This window comes from Caretta caretta, chromosome 1 (assembly GCF_965140235.1).
Source record: "Caretta caretta isolate rCarCar2 chromosome 1, rCarCar1.hap1, whole genome shotgun sequence".
NCBI classification, from domain to species: Eukaryota; Metazoa; Chordata; order Testudines; family Cheloniidae; genus Caretta; species Caretta caretta.
In genome coordinates, this window is record NC_134206.1 from 64,539,868 (window position 1) to 64,560,718 (window position 20,851).

The 20,851-nt window shown below is 43.5% G+C and overlaps 1 protein-coding gene and 1 long non-coding RNA gene across 2 annotated transcripts in view; one reads left to right on the forward strand and one right to left on the reverse strand.

Moving 5' to 3' along the window:
* LOC142072217 (uncharacterized) overlaps positions 1-20,851 on the reverse strand; it is a 56,729-nt gene that overhangs the window by 32,366 nt on the left and 3,512 nt on the right. The gene's annotated exons all lie outside the window — the stretch shown is intronic.
* Positions 5,278-20,851, forward strand: part of OLFM4 (olfactomedin 4) — a 31,827-nt gene continuing 16,253 nt past the window's right edge. Inside the window, exons 1-3 of the mRNA XM_048831430.2 lie at positions 5,278-5,371; positions 7,185-7,262; positions 10,723-10,875. Coding sequence (XP_048687387.1) covers positions 5,306-5,371; positions 7,185-7,262; positions 10,723-10,875 — 297 coding nt within the window. The 5' untranslated portion in view covers positions 5,278-5,305. The remainder of the gene's footprint in view (positions 5,372-7,184; positions 7,263-10,722; positions 10,876-20,851) is intronic.

Below are 20,851 nucleotides of genomic sequence, written 5' to 3' on the forward strand. Positions count from 1 at the left end.
CAGCCCAGATTTATACAGAATAGGATAGTTTCTTTATGTAACAAGACTGTCAGACTTTGAGTAACTGATTTGGTCTATTGCCTATTGACAAATTTTAACTTTCCTTGTCAAATTCATTCTTTTTAATTTTGTAAAAAGACCCTACCAAATAACCTTCTTTATTTTGTTTTCTGTAATTCTCTCAAACTATTGTTGCTAATGAAATCTGTACATTTACAATCCTCCTCCAGTCTGTACTTTAGCTAAGGAACAGAGGCACAAGAACTGTGAGAAAGGTAAACTTAAACTGGATTTGTGCTGAAATGGCCCACCTGATGATCACTTTAGATAAGCTATTACCAGCAGGACAGTGGGGTGGGAGGAGGTATTGTTTCATATTCTCTGTGTGTATATAAAGTCTGCTGCAGCTTCCACGGTAAACATCTGATGAAGTGAGCTGTAGCTCACGAAAGCTCATGCTCAAATAAATTGGTTAGTCTCTAAGGTGCCACAAGTACTCCTTTTCTTTTTGCTTAATTAAAATTACTTAACTAATGTGTGTTTTATACCTTTATTGTTCTTTCTGATTTGGCATCTGAAAGATCTTCTAAAGACAAATTTCTGAGGTAGAGACACAATAATGGTAATAACAGAAAGGTCTCTGTTTTGCCAGAAAAACTAGGAAAGAAATTAGCTCTGAGAAAATAGTTAGCATGGCCATTGACTTATTCACAGATCATAAATTATAATGAAAGACCTGGGAAATGCTACCCAGAATCTAGAATCCGAAAACCAAGCCCTATGAAATTAATTGAAATGTCAGAATCCCCAGAGGCTGAGCAATACATAAACTCAAAAGAAGTCCAGGAGGTTGACTCTCTGGTCTCTAGTTGAAGGGAATTGTCTCTTGATGCCAACAAATTGAAGCAGTATGAACACACCCAAAAGAGGGCAGTGGTCCAGGAACTTATAATACTGACCCTGGGTAAAAATGTCACTCTCAAACATAGCTGAAGAGATTAATAAGACATAACAGGAATTATTCATACACAATATATATATATATGGATATAAATGATCTTATAGGCCTTAATTTTTCGGTAGACTTTGAGCAGAGTAAGAATACTGAACTATAGAACATGTCTTACCGTAGAAAGCAGTCGTAATGATGACCAGACTATTCTGGGGCAGTTAGACCTTGAGGAACTGTCTCTTTAAGGGTTAAAACAGAGCATGATAACTCTGAGAGAATTCCCCTGAATAAAATCATTATCCTCATGCAGAAAGCAAGCCATATCCTGCAAAGGGGGATAGAAAGGTCCAAGAGACCTGCTAAATAAAATGGGGCCCTGAATCCTGAGACTGACAAAATATGTTTCAACCGCCTTTACCTTAAGCCAGGAAATTCTCGGGATCCGCCAATAACACTTAATTGGCAGGAGTGGCTAGATAGGGAAGGGGGCTGGAATTGCGACTTTAATGAATACCTTCCCACAGCTCTCGAGAGGGTCCAGCAGAAGGATGTTACATGCCGTGGATGGGTTGGGTCTGTCACTACCTTTGTGACTCACCAGTGTGATTTGACTCACTCAAATTCTAGATGCCAAGTGAAGCTTCGGGGACATTACTTATCCTTACACAGAAAGATTAAGATTTTACGTATTAAAAATAATGAAGTATAATGAATCCAATTGGCACAGGTCATCTTTCCTTCAACCGATCCTTCTCAATGTGTTTTCCACCCCTTTCCTCCTCCTTTATCATCTTCCCTTTGTCAGACCTGTACAGGCCTCCTACAGGAAATCACTTAAGCTTGTACTAAATTTAAGCATGTGCTTAAGTCCCATTTAAGTCACTCTGCTTTTAATTACTTTGTTTCCTTGAGCTCATACTTTGAGACTTCTCCTGCTGGGCTGTCAATTTTAAACTCAGGGCTGCTTGGTAGTTTGTGGTATGTATTTATGGCTATCTTATAGGGGCTTTGGTCTTCTTTTTGGTAACTACAGTGTATATCACAGCCTTCTGGTCCAAGGGAAGCTGGCAACAAAGCTGTTTATTGTAATTCATTTAATTTAAGTGGGGTTATATATATGAGCTGTAATGTCTTGCACCTTCAAATAAAAATATGCTTTTTTGTCAGGGTTTTCCTCCACCTGCTGGTGGCAGCAGGGGTGGTGGAACTGGCGGTGGCGGTGGGAGGGGGCAGGCTGGTGTCCCTGCAATGGAAACATTATGGGGGCTCTGCCCCCAGGTAAACTTACATGTCTGTGGGGGGAGAGGGACAGAGGTGAGAGCAGGACACAGAGTGGCTGGAGTGGCTGCCGTGGGGCCAGGCACCAGGGACCCAGAGGGGCTGGAATGGGCCCAGGAGCAGGTGGGAACATCTGAAACCCTCCTTTCCAGTGTGGAGCCGCCTGCCTCTCCCTTCCCCCTGATGAGCCTCAGCACCGCTCCTCACTCCCCCTCCTGTCCCTTTGCCCCATCCCATTCACAGGGAGCTTCTACCTCCCCTAGATGCAGATTCCCTTGGGGACATTCCACAGTCTAAAGAGGGTGCGCGCACAAGTTCATACTCACTAGGAGTCTGATTCAAGGTCTGCTGAAGTAAACGAGAGTGTTTGGATGAGGGTTTGGATCAGGCCATAGGTCAATATTCACCTAGGTGAGGATTCTCCTTAGTGCTGGTGTGGGGGATGATGCATAGACAGCATGATTTTCCCACCCTTCCCCCAGCCCTGCTCCCTTATGCCTACCCCTGAAAGAGCATGGATCCACTTACTTGTGGAGGGACTACCATGGAGGTTGGGAGAAGGGACGCTACCAGGCCACAGAGGAAGCACTACACTGTTCTGCTCTTCTCAGCAAGAGATCCACCAAGTTTTCATCCCTTCCACCCACAAAGACAGATGGGACAATAGGGCCCATAATTTTCTCAATTAAAACAGAATCCCGCATATTAAGCAGAACATTTGGAACACCTTGGGTGGCCTGTTTGTGATTAGAAATGAACCAGACAAGCAAATATTTTAGTTACCTTGTCCTCCCAATTCCCACACTGCCAGTTTGTTTGTGTTCTAACTGCTGTCACTCGTCGGATGTTTAGACTGCGTAATATTTTGCACAGGAAGTTAACAGTGTAGCTCTATATTTGCTCTATTGCAAATTTATACAAAATAAATCTGTGTGCTTATTCAAAGTCAACAATAGAAGGTAAACATAGAAATCTGACACACTGAGAACTATATGTCCCAAGAATTGATGAGAAACAATTTGTGCTGTCCACAGAATATAGCATGTCTTGGGACTATCTACACAACACCTCTGCCCTAGTGAAAAGTGCAGTCAAGTGGTGATAGGGCCAGATCCAAAGCTCATTTATATCAGTGGGAGTCTTTCCATTAACTTCAGTGGGCCTAGGATCACACCTATGAAGCAGAGGCTGGAACTTTGGAGACTTGGATTCTACTCCTGACTTTGTCACACTGGCTTCCTCTCTCAGTCTATGCTACGGCAGAAAAAGGTTTGTTGATATAGCTGTACAGGTCTAGTTATACTAAACCCTTCTAGTGTACATTCAGCATCTACCAGCAAAAATGTGCTTTTGCTGGTGTAGCTTATACCAGTTCCCCAAACAAATAAAGACTTATGCTGGTACAAAAGGACTTTTATGCACCTACACTAGGACTTTTGCCAGTATAGATGTATTGTTAAAAAAAAAAATCACATCCCTAATCAACATTATAATACCTGCAAAAGTTTCTAGTGTAGAACTGGTCTAAGTCTTAGTTGTCCCCTCTGTAAATTGGAGATGATAATATTAATCCACTGCTGAAAAGCTCTTTACATTCTTCAGAAGGAAGATGCGGTACATGTGAAGTGCTGTTATTACTCAGAGGAATTGGAATAACCTCATATCTGGAGGGACATAAAGTTTCTAACTTGTTTTGTAAGTCCGGAAATAGGTGGGGTAGAATATTATGTTCCGATATGGGGCCCCTTTGCTCTGCGCCACCAGCACAAACAGGTGAGAAACCTGATAGAACTGGCCAGATGGGATTTCTCCTGTGTAAGGGAAATCCCCAAAGAGCCTACAGCTGCCATAGTGGCTTCCTTCAGCCTGTGCCACCTCTGCCTCACCTGCATGCTGGGGGAGCTCGTGTGGAACGCAGCTCTGCGGCACTCAGGCGTTGCGTACCCTCTGTGTAAGGTCTCAGAATCCTCCCCCTCCCTTATTTTCTTACACTTAAAGAAGCAGTACTCAGAAAACAGAACCAAGCTCCATTCTCCACAATAAGTATGTATTGTTTAAAAATACAACTGCAGACACTAATTAAAGGTAGGAGAACTGACCTGAACTTCCACCCAAACTCACACCTAGCCTTCCTGCCAGTTCAGAAATGTCTGGATAGCCATTTTCATCCTTGCTTGCCTCTACGCCTGGCTCCAGTGAGCACTGGAAGTGGAAGTGCCTAAATGCCATGAGACCAGCTCATCGATTGCCTCAATGTCTTGAAATCTGCTGGCAAACCATGTAGATCTTCGTGCTCCCACGCAAAGGGCCATTCCACAGTGTGCTGTTCCCTGATCTCCTCTGCTTCAGGAGCCATGGTACCAAAGCTATAGGATGGGCATTAACGCGGACTGTCTTAGCATTATCTTTCAGGTTTGCTGGGGCTGTTCTTTAGCTCATCCCCCTCCCCTCTCCAATAGTTGGCCTTTAGCCCAAATTTGTGGAGCCCTATGTGCTCATGCTAAAAGGCATCCAGGGGCTTAGAGAAAGGGAAGGATGCTCCTTTGACATTGTATGTGAAATGACCTAACTTGAGGTGCTTTCACCCCATCTGAGTTTAGAAGCAGGGTTAGGAAGATGATGTGGTCCAGGTTGTCTATGTGCTCCTGAAAGGATTTACAATAAAAATACGGATAAAAGTCCAGTAAAAGGAAGCAGCTATTCTCCCCCCCCCCAAACCACCAAGAATGCATTTTAATCACTGCAGTCCTATCAAATTAATTGTTCTGTCCATTGTGTACTTATTCCTTTGTGGCTCTCAGAGAACAAAATTAGATACTGGGAATGAGGAAGGGCTTTGCGGTACAAAAGGGCAGGGTGGTTAATTTTTGACAGCAGGCAATGAAAAAGTTATCTTTGTATAATAGTAGTTCAGTCACTTTCTGTGCTGAGATTCACTCACCTTTATGAGAAGTGTCAATAAATATTACACAAGTTCCTCTTTCTAAGCACAAAACTCCTGCTGGGGGAATTCCCAGAGCACACTATAAAAGGGCTCTGTCTGTCCTTTCTCCATCATACCTGTTTGCTGAGAAGATGAAGTGTGCAAACTTGGCTGTGCTGCTGGTCTTTCTACAAAATGCCATTGCACTCCATAATGTGGTAAGATGCGTATTATAATTTTCACAGGCTCTAATGTATTCTTTTTTCCTCTTACTACTCAGGTTGCTAGGAACACCTTTTAAAATTATTTGAGGCAAGTTTTCAGATCTCCACTTGTTCTGGGGGCTCTCTGCAGGTAGCAAGTGTAAAATACTGCCTTTAACAAATGTGCTGGGATTTAATTATAAATCCGAAACCAGATTACACTGTTTTAAAAAGCCAAAATTCTGCCTTCAGTTAGGCAAATGCAACTCCCATCGAGAATCTGAATAGAGTTTAAATGCAAAATGCAGGTCATATTTAATTAAATATGGTTTGTACTTGAGACAAACTCAATCCAAAACCACACATGCAAACACCCCTCAGCCTTTTGGAGTGTTGAAGATCTGGATCTAGATCTCCGTGTCTCAGGTTCATTTGTCCAGCACTTTGAAAACATAATGCACTATATGAGTTCTAGGTGATACTATTAATGCAGTCTAGTAGGCCTTGAAAGTGCTGTGGACTCACGTAGGGAACTCAGCATCTAAGGGGAGGGAATGTTTTTTCACTGCAGCATGAATAAGCAGTGGCAATTCCTGGCAGTAAGAATCAAGGCTGAAGTGTAAATACATAATGATAAGCTGAGGACGGGGGAATTTAGTATGTCAGAGATTTCTCCTCATTATGCTCACTCTTGGGTAAACCATAATTCATGCAGACATTTGTAAAATTTATGATGCTCCTTGTAACTCTGCTATTAATCACCATCAGCCCCCCTGTACAACACTATCAGGGGGCCAGACAAATGGTTGGGTACATTATCTTTTTGACAAGCTGGCACAAAAAAATCCTGTTTTCTCTGAATCAGTTTAAACAAGTAGCCCTTTTCCTGTCATCTTCCAGTTCCACAGCTGTCCAGCTGGCTGTTTTAGGGGCTCCTTAGGAGTGGGACTGTCTGACTGGTTTGGGGAATGAGGGAGCAGGTGATGGGGATGCAGCAGCATGAGGAGCTGAACAGGTTCTTGGATGAAGTAGTGGGAGGCCTTCAGGGGAAGCTGGCTAAAACTGGGGCTCCAGAGCTCTGTCAGAATGGAGTTCTGCTTCAGCGTGGCTTTGAAGTTGTGCAGCTGGGGAGGACACCTGCCATGCGGAGCTCCTGCAGGAATGGCACATTGCTCTTGTACGGCTGGCTAGCAGCTGCCTCCTTGTGCAAGCCCCTTCGTGCCCCACACTCCTCTAGTTTAATCACATAATTTGATGCATAGTTTATCAAATGGTTTTGTAAGCATTGGAGATTGCCACGGTTCCCATTCGGTGGAGCTCAGCTGCGTACGGTGGTTGGCTGCGTCCCTGCGGTATAGTATTTTGTGCAGTACACAGGCCCTTGATTACTGTAGACTCCCAGGGATGCATGTTAAGGTTCAAGAGTGACATCCAATCTTGCCAGTGCTACGGAGGGGTAGGACCTGACACCTTATTCCATAAGATGGCAGTGAGAGGGTATATATTACTTTAGCATAAATAATGCACATTGTTTTGCACAGACTGAGCATTCGAGGCCTTTCATTGATCACATGAAGCTTTTTTCAAAGGAAGGATTCCACGAAACAGCGTTGTATCAGAAGAAACATTAACTGTCTCAGCAGTCAGTCAGAAATCCCAATCAACGTTAGAGCTGCTGGAGATGGCTCCCTTAACAAAATCAAAGTGTTTCAGAATACTGACGAATCTGGAATGCTGATTGTCTGTCGGGAGAGGGGGGTCATGGTTTAAATAGGGATGGGACACGTAGTGTGTTGCATTGTAACAGGTGTTTTTGTTTCCTTTCCAGACTACACCTCTTCCTACCTTGGTGGAATATCTGACCGAACCTCAGGCCACACTCAACAAACCTCAGTTTATGAGAGAGGTATACCATTATTTACTGTTCTTGGAAAGCTATAGTAAACATCATCATTAAGATAAGAGAGATGTGTGGTCTAGTAAATTAAGCGCAAATCAGGTTGTTTAGAGGTCTAATCCTGGCTGTCACAGGACTCTGTGTCCTCTGTGCCAAATTGCTTAAGCTGAAACTTGAGCTCAGGATTTTCAAAATTAATTCCCTAAATTTAGGTTCCTAAATCCATATATAGTCACTGTAACCAGGCGCAGACTCACCGGCAGCACCTCCTGCTGGTCATCTCAGGGAATTAGCGTTCCAGCCTCCGGAGCGCCCTCTTCAGGCTGGTGTCTCACCTTACTGCTGACTCCTGTGTCCCTCCCAGGACCCCGGTGCCCCTTTCACTGGGTGCTGCCCCCTGGCAGTGCCCCACAGTTCTAGGTCTCCCCCTCCCAGGGAACCCCCCACCCACTATCCCTACCTCGCCTCAGTCGTAGGCTCCTGTCAGTCACCAACTAGCCCCCGTACCCTGGCGCAGACTGCAGTATGAGCCACTCATCACCGGCAAGGTTGGGTTTGGACTGCTGCTTCTGCCTACCCGTGGCTGCCCCTGCAACCCCCGTGCCTAATAGGCCTTCCCAGGCCTGCAGCCTGGGGCTTTCCTAGGCCAGAGCTCCCAGGCTCCCTTGGCCTTTCCCCAGCCCTGCTCCAAACTGGGTCCTCTATTCAGGTCTCTGCAGCCAGATCCCTCCTTCTCAGAGCTAGAGAGAGTGCTCTTCTGCTCCTGGCCCGCTGGGTCTGTTTGGGGCATGGCCCCCAGCTGTGGCTACTCTGCCAATCAGTCCAGCTCTTCCCCTGCCCCAGCCCTCTCCCAGGGCTATCTTAAACCCCTCTGGGCCCGAGCGGAGTGTCTACCCCGCTACATCACCCAAATAAATGGCCTGGTTTTCAGAAATGCTCAGCACCTAGCAGCTCTCATTTACTTTATTAAGCTACAAATATTTGGACCAGGCTGAATAATATTTCTTTTAGACTCAGATACCTTTATGTAATACATGATTTAATTTTACAAACAGAACTTTTGCAGTCAAGTCCTTGCTACAGGCTAGGACAGTTTGCTCTCTGTTAAATACTAAATGAAGCCTATTTAGCTTTTAAAAATACACACACCAACCAACCAACCAACCAAAAAGAGCCAAACTTCAGCATATTTTTAGGTAGGACTTGGAAAGATGTTATGACCAAAATTAATAATTCTATTGACATTGCACTGTGATCAAAGGACTCAGGGACCCAGGAAGATCTTAATAAATAATAATAATAATAATTAATAATAATACTGCTTACGGTTTCATCAGTATCATGAACCCAGCATACTATAATGTCAATGGAAGAAATGAAACAATTCTGTCAACATCATATTAAGTCTGAGGAAGCTATGAACTTGATGTGATGTTAATGTGCAAAGGCCTTGAAATCTGCAACCATTGTTCATGCTGAATAGTTCTACTGAAACCTGTCCCTCTAAATTCCTGCTAAACTTCATCAACCTTTAATTCTTAGTTCTTATAGGAGTTCAGTGATTCAACCTATTGATGCCATTTATTTTTTTGGAGGAAGGATAGTCTTAAGGCACTAGCCCGGGGCTCAGGGAATTTGGGATGGTCCAGTGGTTGGGGCTTTGGAGAGCTGGATTCAGATCACTACTCTGCCACAGACTTCTTGTGTGATCTCGGGCAAGTCATTAACTTCTCTGTGCCTCAGTTCCCCGTCTGTACAATGGGGATAATAGCACTTCCCTACCTCACAGAGGTGTTGTAAGACAAATACATTAAAGATTCTGAGGTGCTCAGATAGTAGGGAAATGGGTGCCATAAAAGACAGAATTCTTGCCCCTGCCACATGTCATGTGTGATCTTGGCCAAGTTACTTAAACTTTCTGGGTCAAATGCTGGCTCCCGTTGAAGTCAACAGCAAAATTCCCATTGCCTTCAACGGGGTTCCTCATTGGTAAAACAGGGATAACAATATTTCTTCCTCCCACCCTTTAGCTATCTTGTCTATTTAGACTTTAACCTCTTTAAGGCAGGGGCTGTCTTTTAGTATGTATATGTACATCTTCTAGCATAATGAGGCCAAACCTCAGAGGGGGTAACTAGGCACTCCTACAATACAAATAATAATTTTTTAAAAAGTAGTTGAATTCATCCATTGACGTTTGGTGGGTTTTTGATAGTTTAAATCCACTTTTAAAAGAGTTATTTAATTTATTAAATAAACATAGATAAAGGGCAGTTTGTAATCTGTCTGAGGGATAAAATAATGCCCCCTCCCTACAGGCTAGCACAGATGGGGGCCTTATCAAAGGTAAGTACAATAACCGTATTTGACTGTTAATTGGATGTTTTCCTCTCTGCTACTTTTTTCACCATTCCTGCTGAGCAGAATTCAAATCCAGTAAAGTGAGGAGTCTGAGGGTGACAATTCCAAAAGCACCTAAGGGAGTTAGGAGCCCAAGGCCCATTTTTAATAATGACTGAGGCCCAGATTTTTAAAAGCTATTTAAGCGTTCCTGCACTCAGTGTTGCAATGCCTAACCAATTTAGGTGTCTCAATTTAATTTTTAAAAGGGATTTAGGAGCCCAAATTTAGGGATTGTGTTAATCAATAAAGGAAGCACTGAATGTGGAACAGAAGCCTGTTTATCTCACTTTATTGGAAGTGGACAAATTTAGTCATGGTACAAAACTACTCATAAAAGCAATATTCAACAGCCAATATTTTATTATTTTTTAACTCTAACTGCCCCAATTTAAAAACTTGTTTATACCTCTGTGCACTGATGGAACAGTGATAAATGTCCCTTACTCCACTCAGTACCCTTCAGTAGCTGGCATAGCAGCTCTCATGTGAATGTGGTTGAGTATACAACCTGTTTACCAGGGCTAGCTGAAAAATATCAAATGAATCATATTCCCAATGGGGAAAATAGGGTTTAGTCAAAATCAAAATTTTCCATGAAAATAGATCAATTTCTATGGATTCTTCCATCAGTAAAATCCAAACAAACTTTGTAAAGTGCTTTGAAATTAATGGACTAAAAGCACTAACTGGATCTGATGCAAAGACCATTCAAAACAATGGAAAGACTGCCAATAAGATTTAATATTATTATTTCCTGCTCTGCCATTGACTGTCTGATCTTAGAAAAATCACTTAACTTTCCTGTACCTCAGTTTTGCCAGTGTTAAAATGGTTATAATAGAATTTAACTACCTCTATAGAGGTGGGGTGAAGCTTAATGAATTAATATAGGAAAATACTTTGAGTTTATTGGAAGAAAGTTGTAATGAATAAATGCTTTCAGGGTCAGTATTATTATAGCTCAACTTTTCCCTGCCTGGGGACTGTTGTCAGTCCTTTGCTGTTGTTTCCTAGTAGCATATTGACAATTTTTTATTTGCTTTCTGAAACAAACTTGTTCTTACAGCCATTTGCCAATGTAACCGGCTCTTTGAATGAAAATGGAGTGTGCCAATGCTCAGTGTACCTGCCAGACACCACGTTTCCTGTGCAGAAGGTCGAGATGCTGGAAATCACAGCCCAAGTGCTTTCTGAGAAATTTGAAATAGAACTTACTAAAGTAAGGATTTTTGGTTTTTCTTTAAAAAAAAAATCTACCAGTCCTATTGTTAGTGAATGTGAAACAGTCTAGCAGTCAGAACTTTGCAGGGCCTGCCTTCCAAGCAATGGCAGCAAGGGGCTTGTAAAAATTGCAAGGAAAAGGGTGACTAAACATAAAATGTTCAATATTGTAGCATGCAAGCAGGGCCTTATAATAACATGAGTTTCAAATATCCTCAGGCCTCATTCCTGGGCCTATATAGGCAGTCCCTAGGGAGGTGCGGGGTCCGGGGCGGAAGTGATGGATTCGTCTCTTCCAGGACCGACTGCGCTGGCCAATCGCACTGGCCTGTGGGGCCCCCCAAAGCATGGGGCCTGGAGCAGTCGCCCCAATTCGCCCTACCCAAGGGACATGGTGTTCTTGGAAGGGTGGAGGAAGGGCTATGCTACTCTTTATTAACCATGGAACAATCTTGTTGGCTTGTAATTGCTATATACAGTCACAGAGGAAGCCATGATTCCTGCTCCCTCCTGTGTTATTACTTGTATGTAACCAGCTTATGGGAGGGAATGAGAGAAAAGAGAGCAAATGTCAGCTCAGCCCAGGGTGAAGCATGGGCAAAAATCCACCCCCTCACCTCCTCCATTCCCTTAACAGTTGAAAAAAAATCAGTTATTTTCTCTGTCAACATCTGATGCTCTGGCAATGACTACTGAATTATGCATTCTAGTTAAAGACAAACTCCTTATCCTTACACTACTTTGCTTGTTTGTTACAAGGATTCAGATCTCATTTTTCTTGCAAAAATCAGGCAAAACTAGGGGACTACAGTGGTTTCTTGAGAGAAGGAGAACCTGCATTTGATTTTTGCTGGTAGATGAATATTCAGGGTTTACATTAGGTGTCCATGAGAAAGTGTTTGACTTTTCCAGGAGCCAGATATCTTAAAAAATGAAGTGTCCTTGAATTAATCAGTAGAAAAGGCACAGCAGTAAATTATAAATTCTAACCATAAATATTCATAACTCTCTTCTAGTATAATCAAGAATAGATAAGAAGTTATGCATAAAAACACAACAATGGGGGGCATAATCCTATAGAAAGTCTTTTCAGTTAAAATAATTTGCTTTGAAATAACTAGCGCAAACGATGACATACATTCAGTTGTCAGTGGAGATATGAAGGGCAATTTGACAAATCTCAGTGCCTCTCAGCACAAGAGTTACCTGATAGCTTTAAGAGGAAAATGGAACTTGACATTAATGATCCATGAAAACACTAGGTATTTAAGGGCCCCAAAGTGCTCCCATTGTGGTCAGTGGCAAAATTTCAATAGCTTGCAACAGGACAGGATCAGGTCTATAATTCTCATCCTGAAACTTGGACTAATTTTGCAAGGCCCTCCCGAATCCGAGAGGATTGAAATAAGACTCAACTGAAGCCAATCTCCTGTTGAAGTGAAACTCTGCATTGGGAGTTTTGCCTGAGTAAGGACCAAGTATGGATGGCAGGAATTGGCTGATTTTTTGAAACCCTGTAGCTGTTCTCTATTAAAAAAATGGCTGGACTCTAGTGACCTCAGCTGATATTGTTTTCTCGAAGTCAATGGAGCTCTGGCAGTGTATACCAGTTCAGGAGTTGGCCCTCACTTTTCAACTCCAGTGGTAGATACCAAAAAAAATCTTGACCTAGTCTGAGTTTCACTGCACTTTATCATGTTGCGTCTGATCAGCCAAACAGTGTTGCAATGCATCGAGTTAGATATAGTGTGACATATCCTCCAATGTGATCCAGGCAAAGAGATATCAGGTCAGAAATGAAAACAAACAAACTGTATTTTTGTTTAACTATGGGGGTGTTACAATTTCATAGATAATTATTATGTTGCTTGACTATAGAACGAAAAAGATACCAGGCATTGACCTGTTCATCCCTGAGCTCAAGTAAAATTGAAATGTCTGGAGAGGGGCAGAAGATGCTTGAATCTATGTGCATATTTGTACTTGTCTTATGTAAACATATTTCTCAGGCTCTCTTTAAAATGAGTTTTTCACCTTTCTAGTTGTACAGTTACTCCTCAGTGTGTAACCCAATGTACTGCTTGTTTCCTGAAAATACGTATGGACAAAATGAAACAATAAAACCAAAAGATCTCCCAACTCATCCTAGCGTTAGAGGGGTCTGAACCAAAACTCTGGGTTCCAAGCACCCCCAAACTATGGGGATGTTCAGATCCACATCCAATTTTGCAACCCAGACTCATCTTTACACATTATGGAGTGGAAGCGACCACTGAACTACTGTGAAAGTTGAAACAACTAGGCAAATCATAAACACTTGGATTTGGGTTTTGAATCTGAGAACCACTTTACAAAGAGGGTTGGAATAACAAACAGATCCTCAAATAATTTAAATGGATGAAGCACCATGGAAGTTAGTTTACAACTTGCTAATTTACACCAGCTGAGGATGTGTCCCAAATGCCATAACTACATTTCACCATCCCATTGTGGTTGGGTTCAATCTTGCCTTACTTGCTTAGTCAAAACTCCATTTGAAGCTAATGGGAGTTTTTCCTGAGTAAGACTTGCAGGATCCAGCCCTTTAAGAGGTGCTATACATGCATTAGAAGTCCTAGATATACAACCTGATTGAATCCCTAAGCTTTTGTCTGATTGTAGGCTGCTACTTCAACAAGCAAAGGAGGCCCTTTTATAAAATCAGCAGACAGTGATTTTCACAGACAGAGAGATACTCCGATATTCCAAAGCAGTAAAAAACTGTAGCCTGAAAATGTTGGACTAATTTTCTCATCTGTAATTTGAAACATTGCTAGCATAATTATCATGATGAAAAAATTAACCTGTTAGACTAATGCGGGAATCAACTTTTGTTCGCAACAGTGAAGAGGAGTATGGCTCTCTTTGTGCACCTCATTAAAAGGGAAGAATAGCAACGTTAACCCCATGGGAGAATTTGCCTTTCAGTGCTTTGACTACAATGCCCAGAACATGCTCGGGCAATAAAAACAGGAAGAGCAAACACACCTGCCCAACAGAGATGAAAAATACATTCAAAACAGATTATTCTGTTGGAAATATTCCTCTTGATCTGAGCTGGGTTATATGACATGCGGGTGGCATGCTCACCATGTGATCACGGAGATCACACTTGCCTGCGGCCAATGCACTTGCACGTGAATTGCTTGCTCATGTCATTTCTATCCCCCTTTCCCTCCCTCTCCATTCTTTTTCATTTTATGTCTTCCTTCTGCTTCCTCATTCCTCCACTCCCGCCCTCCACCTGCATGCTGGAGGAGTGTCTGCTTGCATGCTGAGTAACCTGTGTTGATAAATACCAGTTTTGGGTAACTGACACAATAAATGAACATTACAGATTTTCTCCCTGCCCTTTTCAGGCCCTTAGTGTGACAATGCTTGCAAAGCAGGAAAAACTAGATAGGAATTATTCTTACGCATGCCTAAAATAGATGAATTTTATATTTCTTTAATGGTGAAATTCACCCCCTGCAGAGGTCCACCACAAGGCCTCTGCACTGCTCAAACCCCACTGCAAAGCTCTGTGATGAATGCGAGATGCATGTGAGGTGAATATTGATCTGTACCCCAAAATGTGGTTTATGTACTAGATTTCTGAGATGGTATGTTGGCCTGTTTTAGAGGGAGCAGATGGTTTCAACACAATCCCCCACAGGTAGATACAGTCACAAGCTATTAAGGCAAAATGGGTCTAACTGCCAAGCAATAGAGCAGCCATCATGGGAGGCATTCTCCTAGATGGCCCAGCTGGGCAACTGGGAAAAAACAGTCTGAGTCAGTAGGAAGACTGGGCTGTGTAACACACTCTAAATAGGGCTTACGTAGTGCCTCTGCCTTGTGCTGGCCCTCTGCATTTTGCCCAAATTGAAAAAAAAACCAGATCAATACATCTGAGAAAACCAAAACTCCTGGGCTCAGGCCTGAAGCTCTTACTTATGAGAGTAGCCCTTACTTAGGCTGGTAGTCCACTGAGTTCAGTGGATTGCAGATTTGGCATATTTTTGGTGACTAGCTTTTCTTTTAAAACATTTGTTTTCTTTGAATATTTTAATATTATTAGCATCGGGATAGATACCCACATTTCTGAATGTTTGTGCCTGTGGTATAGGTAATTGCACACATCAGTATGCATTTTCTCCACATGGTTGCCACTTTGTGCTCACTGGTTTGTAAACACAAATGCATTTTTGTGCATGCGGTTGGGTCATGTGCAAATTTTACAGGCACAGTTTAGACACCAACTTTTAAACATCTTCCCCACAGAGATTACTGGGGAAATCTCCCAGCTCTCACTGGATTTTTGTGAGTAGCAAGGTAGTCAAAATCCATCTAAATCCTCTATTCAAACAACATGAGGGTGGTGAAACACTGGAATGTGTTACCTAGGGAGGTGGTGGAATCTCCTTCCCTAGAAGTTTTTAAGGTCAGGCTTGACAAAGCCCTGGCTGGGATGATTTAGTCAGGGATCAGTCCTGCTTTGAGCAGGAGTTGGACTAGATGACCTCCTGAGGTCCCTTCCAACCCTGATATTCTATGATTCTATGACTCTATGAACATGGATCTTGCTCTATGGACTGGCTCATGTGAGGGTGGAGGTAGGGAAATTTAGACGTACCTATGGTGAACGTCCAGTCAATTAGCTCCATATATGGAGATAAATTTAAACAGACACTATTTGTTTTGATTGCCAAGTACAACACCTTTAATCATTCCTAAGCTTGAATTTACACAGGACTAAAACTATGAGAGCCAGATCCTCAGTTAGTGTAAATAAGGGACTCAGCTGGTGTAACCAGGAGATATTCAAAGACCTGAAACTCAAAAAAGAGTCATACAAAAGTGGAAACTAGGTGAAATTACAGAGGATGAATATTAAAAAAACCCAACAGAAGCACGAAGGGACAAAATTAGAAAGGCCAAGGCAAAAAAACCCCAAGATTAATCTAGCTTGAGACATAAAAAGTAAGAAGAAAACATTTTACCAATATATGAGAAGCAAGAAGATGACCAAGGACAGGAGAGGCCCATTACTCAATGAGCAGGGAAAGACAATAACAGAAAACACAGCAATATCTGAAGTGTTAATTGCCTTTTTTGTTAATATTTTCACCAAAAAAATTAGCACTGATTGGATGACTAATATAGTGAACATCAGTGCAAATGGGGTAGGATCTGAGGCTAAAATAAGGAAAGGACAAGTAAAGAATTACTTAGACAAATTAAATGTCTTCAAGCTGGCAGGGCCTGATGAAATACATCATAGAATACTTCAGGAAAATATTGAAAATATTGCTGAGCTATTAGCAATGATCTTTGAGAATGCATGGAGGATGGCAGAGATCCCAGAGGCCTGGAAAAGGGCAAATATAGCACCTGTCTATAAAAAGGGCATGAGGACAACCCAGGGAATTATAGACCAGTCATCTTAACTTTGGTATCCGGAAAGATAATGGAGCAAATAATTAAACAATTTGCAAGCACCTAGAAAAAGTGAAAAGTAGCAGTCAATCTGAATTTGTGAAGAAAAAATTATTTCAACCGAATATCCTTCTTTGACAAGGTAACAACCCTTGTGGATAGTGTGGACACAGCAGCTGTGATATATCTTGATTTTAGTAAGGCTTTTGATACTCTCTCACATGACCTGCTCATAAGAAAACTAGAGAAATATAGCCTAGATGAACCTACTATAAGGTTGGTGCACAACTGGTTGGAAAAGTATATACAGAGAGTATTTATCAATAGTTCACATTTGAGCTGGAAGGGCATATTGAATGGGGTCCTGCAGGAATCTGTCCTGGGTCTGGTTTTATTCAATATCTTCATAAACGATTTAGATAATGGCATAGAGAGTACACTTTTAAAATTTGTTGACAATGCCAAGCTGGGAGGGATTGCAAGTGCTTTGGAGGACAGGATTAGAATTCAAAATGATCTTGATAAACTGGAGAAATAGTCTGAAATAAACAGGATGAAATTCAATAAAGACATATGCAAAGTACTGCCTTTAGGAAGGAATAATCAATTGCACAAATACAAAATGGATATGACTGCATAGGAACACGTATTGCAGAAAAGGATCTGGGGTTATGTGGCATCAAAAATGAAATATGAGTGAACAATGTAATATTGTTGCAAAAAAACGGAACATCTTGCTGGGATGTATTAGCAGAAGTGTTGTAAGCAAGATACGAGAAGTAATTCTTCCATTCTACTCAGCACTGATAAGGCCTCAGCTGGACTATGGTGTCCAGTTCTGGGCACGACACTGAAAAGTTGTGGACAAATTGGAGGAAGTCCAGAGGAGAGTAACAAAAATGATTAAAGGTCTAGAAAACATGACCTATGAAGAAAGATTGAAAAGATTGGGTTTGTTTAGTCAGGAGAGGAGTAGACTGAGGGGGGAGGTGAAAACAGTTTTCAGGTACCTAAAAGGTTGTTAGTGGTTAAGGAGAACAATTTTTCACCGAGGGACGTACTGGCCGCTGCTTCCAGCAGCTCCCATTGGCCTGGAGCAGCGAACCGTGGCCACTGGGAACTGCGATCAGCCGAACCTATGAACACGGCAGGTAAACAAACCAGCCCGGCCCGCCAGGGGCTTTCCCTGCACAAGCGGCGGAACAAGTTTGGGAACCACTGCTGTAGGCAATATCACCAGGACAGTAGAATAGCAAAGCTCTAGTCTTAATGAAAAACTGTACCCATGTCAAATTTTTTAAAGTCCATTTTGGAGCTGTCCTCTTGATTAAAATAGATCTGAAAAAAATTGTGACCGGTGCAAAACACTCTTAATTCATGTTAAGATAATGCAAAAGTTGCCAAATTGATTTTTAATCCAACAAATTAATTTTAAGTCTGAGAATATGCATGAGCAATTTCAATCCGGAAGGTAATATTTAGGGAAGTGATAAGCACCTGAAAATTAGGGCTTATAATGGAAATGCGTTCTGAGTCCGTAATTTCAGAGTTGCTAATTTGACACAATAATATAATTCTATTTATTCCTGTTGAGAGATACTTCTTATCTTTTGGAATGCCATTAAGGAGAAATGGGTACAGTTTTAAATCATGTGGGAAGAAGATTATATCTTTTCCAAGATGTTCCATTTGTATGCGCCAAATCCACATAGGGTTCTTGACATTCTTCTTCACAATGTTTGCACCGTGACCTTTACATTAGTAGATACATGTGCAAACGTATATTTGTCCAGCCATCTGTTTAGTGGTTCCATGTCCGAAGAGGCAGCTGGGCAACAGTTATTCGACCTAAAGGCTAAAATAACTATTTCATCTCAACTGGCCTTCATGTAAATCAGTTTCAGGATGGATGGATCGGATTTGTAATAGTTCACTCTGCTAAAATATCCCCTTCTTCAGGGGACTCAGTTCGTTCTAATGCAGAAAAGGTTGGGTACTATTTGCAGAGTGGTGGCCTGACCAGTGCCCACTGAAGTCAACAGAAAGTCATCTTTGGGAAATTGCTGGATCTCTCGTTACCTTTTCCAGCCCCAGAGAGTACATCTACACAGCAAGTGGCAGGCCGCAGCCGTGAATCTGAGCCCCAGGCAACAGACTCAGGTTTGCACTGCGTGCTAAAAATAGCTGTATAAGTGGTGTGGCTCAGGCTGGAGTGCAGGCTCTGAGGCCTAGGGAGGGGTTTATTTTTTAGCACTGCTGCTTTTAGCCTGGCAGTGAGAGCCCCCCGTCTGTCGACAGGCTCGGAGACATACCCCAACATTCTTCACGTACATCACTTATTAGAAATAGTCACTGCAGATTCCCTGGTGGACTCTGGCCCCTGAAATTCTATATAATCCTGGATAAAGTTAGCTCCTAGAGGGAACATTAGTGAGTGTAAGTGGGTGGCTTGCCCTGTACAGGCCGGAGGGCCTGGGGCTCAGGGCCGGATTAACTTTTTGTGGGCCTGATGCCAAACATATTTATGGGACCCCTTGGGGACAGTGGAGCATGGCGTGGGGAGGTTGGTCCCCAGAGCGAGGGGCTGGCCAGGGGCAATGGGGCATGGCACAGCGGGGGTGGCCCCACTCCGCCCAGCCCACTGCAAGGACACAGTTTACAAACCGGCAGTTGCCAGACGCACAATGGTTTGTCTGGCCCTGTGCTGCCAGCATGCCACTTCCCTTTGGGGGTGGACCTGGGCTGTGCCCCACAGCTCCCTGCCCAACTTCCCCCTACTCCCTATGCCCAATGTCCCCTGGACCTGCTATGCCATTTGTGGTGCCCCTCCACATATCCCCCACCACCAATGCACAGTGCCCTGCACACCACCACCCTGCCCAGTGCCCCCCCAACAACCCCCCCACAACTGTCCAGCACCCCCCAGCCCGACCACAACTGTTCAGCACCCACACAAAACTCCCACTCCCTAGCACCCTAACACACACAGATCTCCCCCTTCTGCCACTGCCCAGTGCCTTTCCCCACAGCCCTATCACCACAACTACACAGCACCCCAAAGACCCTCCACTGCTCAGCACCCCAACACACACAGACCTCCTCCACCACCCAGAGCCCCCCCACAAACCCCCCACTGCTTAGCACCCCAAAACGCATAAACTTCCCCCACTGCCCAGCACCCCTGCCCCCTCACAGCCCAGCACCCTGCACTGGCCCCCCCAGAGATCCACTCCCCTCGTGCCCTGCCCCCCTGGCTGAACTCACTGCTGCTGGGAGGTGACTGTGTCTGCTGGGCTGAGCCAGCAGCATGGCTGGGGCTGGTCCCATTCCTGGGGCAGGGAATTACTCTCGCCCCTTGGGAGCAGCATGATCACCCAGGCAAGGGCCTGCCCCTGCCACGGACAGACTCTCAGGACCCTCTTGCCTAGAGGGGCCCAGCCAAGCACCCCACACTGCCTCTTCCCCCCTACACTGGCTGAGAGTGGCCAGAGCCGGAGCTGCACTGGGGTCTGGCCAGGGGGCAGAGAAGAGCCAGCGGGCTGGTGGGGCCTCAGGGCACAGTGCAAATGGAGAAGGCTGGGCTGTGGCTTCTTCTGAGTGTGGGCCCAGCACCTTGGCACCATTGAAAACCTGGTGTTGCTGGGGCAGCCAACCCCGATTGCTGAAAGAGGGATCAGGAGATTCCCCTATAAAAAGTAGCTGGAAGCTGAAATGGGGAAAACTCAGGGAGACCAAAGACTGCTGGGAGTGAGGAGGCTCCAGCAGAGTCCTGGGATTTGTGACTATGGTTTGTCTATACCAGTGGTACCCAACCTTATTACACAGGAGTGCCACATAAACCTTATGTGGGCTAAACAGATTCTACATATTTTAATAAGATTTAAAGTCACATGTATTGATTTATATTTGAAGTTTAACTTGTGTTGTATGTCTTTAGATAGGTTGTTTCTATGTACAGTATTGTCTATTTACACACTTGTGTAAACTAAAATGATGTAAGCGTGATGACCAAACGCTAATGAATCGGCCACTAGTATATTGTTTTGAAGCAGGCCTCAGGCTTTATGAAATACTCTGGTGGGCTGTGTATGGCCCACAGGCCATATGTTAGGCACTCCTGATCTACACTGTCCAGCAGTTTGGATCACGGGTGTGTGAATAACAGTGCAGCGTCTTGGTGCACATTGCAACTCACTTGTGTGGATGTTGTGGGTGCAACCCATAAGTTTCCTAGTTTGCCTTCATGGAATCCTCTTCAAACAGGACTACATTAATGGGAAGAAGGAACCTTTTAGTTCGCACCCCAGGCATCCACACAGGGAAGTTACAGAGCAGCACTTTGGTGCGCCCTGCAGTCTGAACCACAGGGCAGTATAAATGTAGCCTAAGATTTCAGCTAGGAAGTACTGGCAGTAGCCTGCTAAGGCAGGGGAGACTCTGCGAGAGAGCAGGGGAAAGACAGCCAAAGCTCTCCAAGCAGGGAGGCTTGGGAACAGGAAGAGAAACGTTTGCTTGTT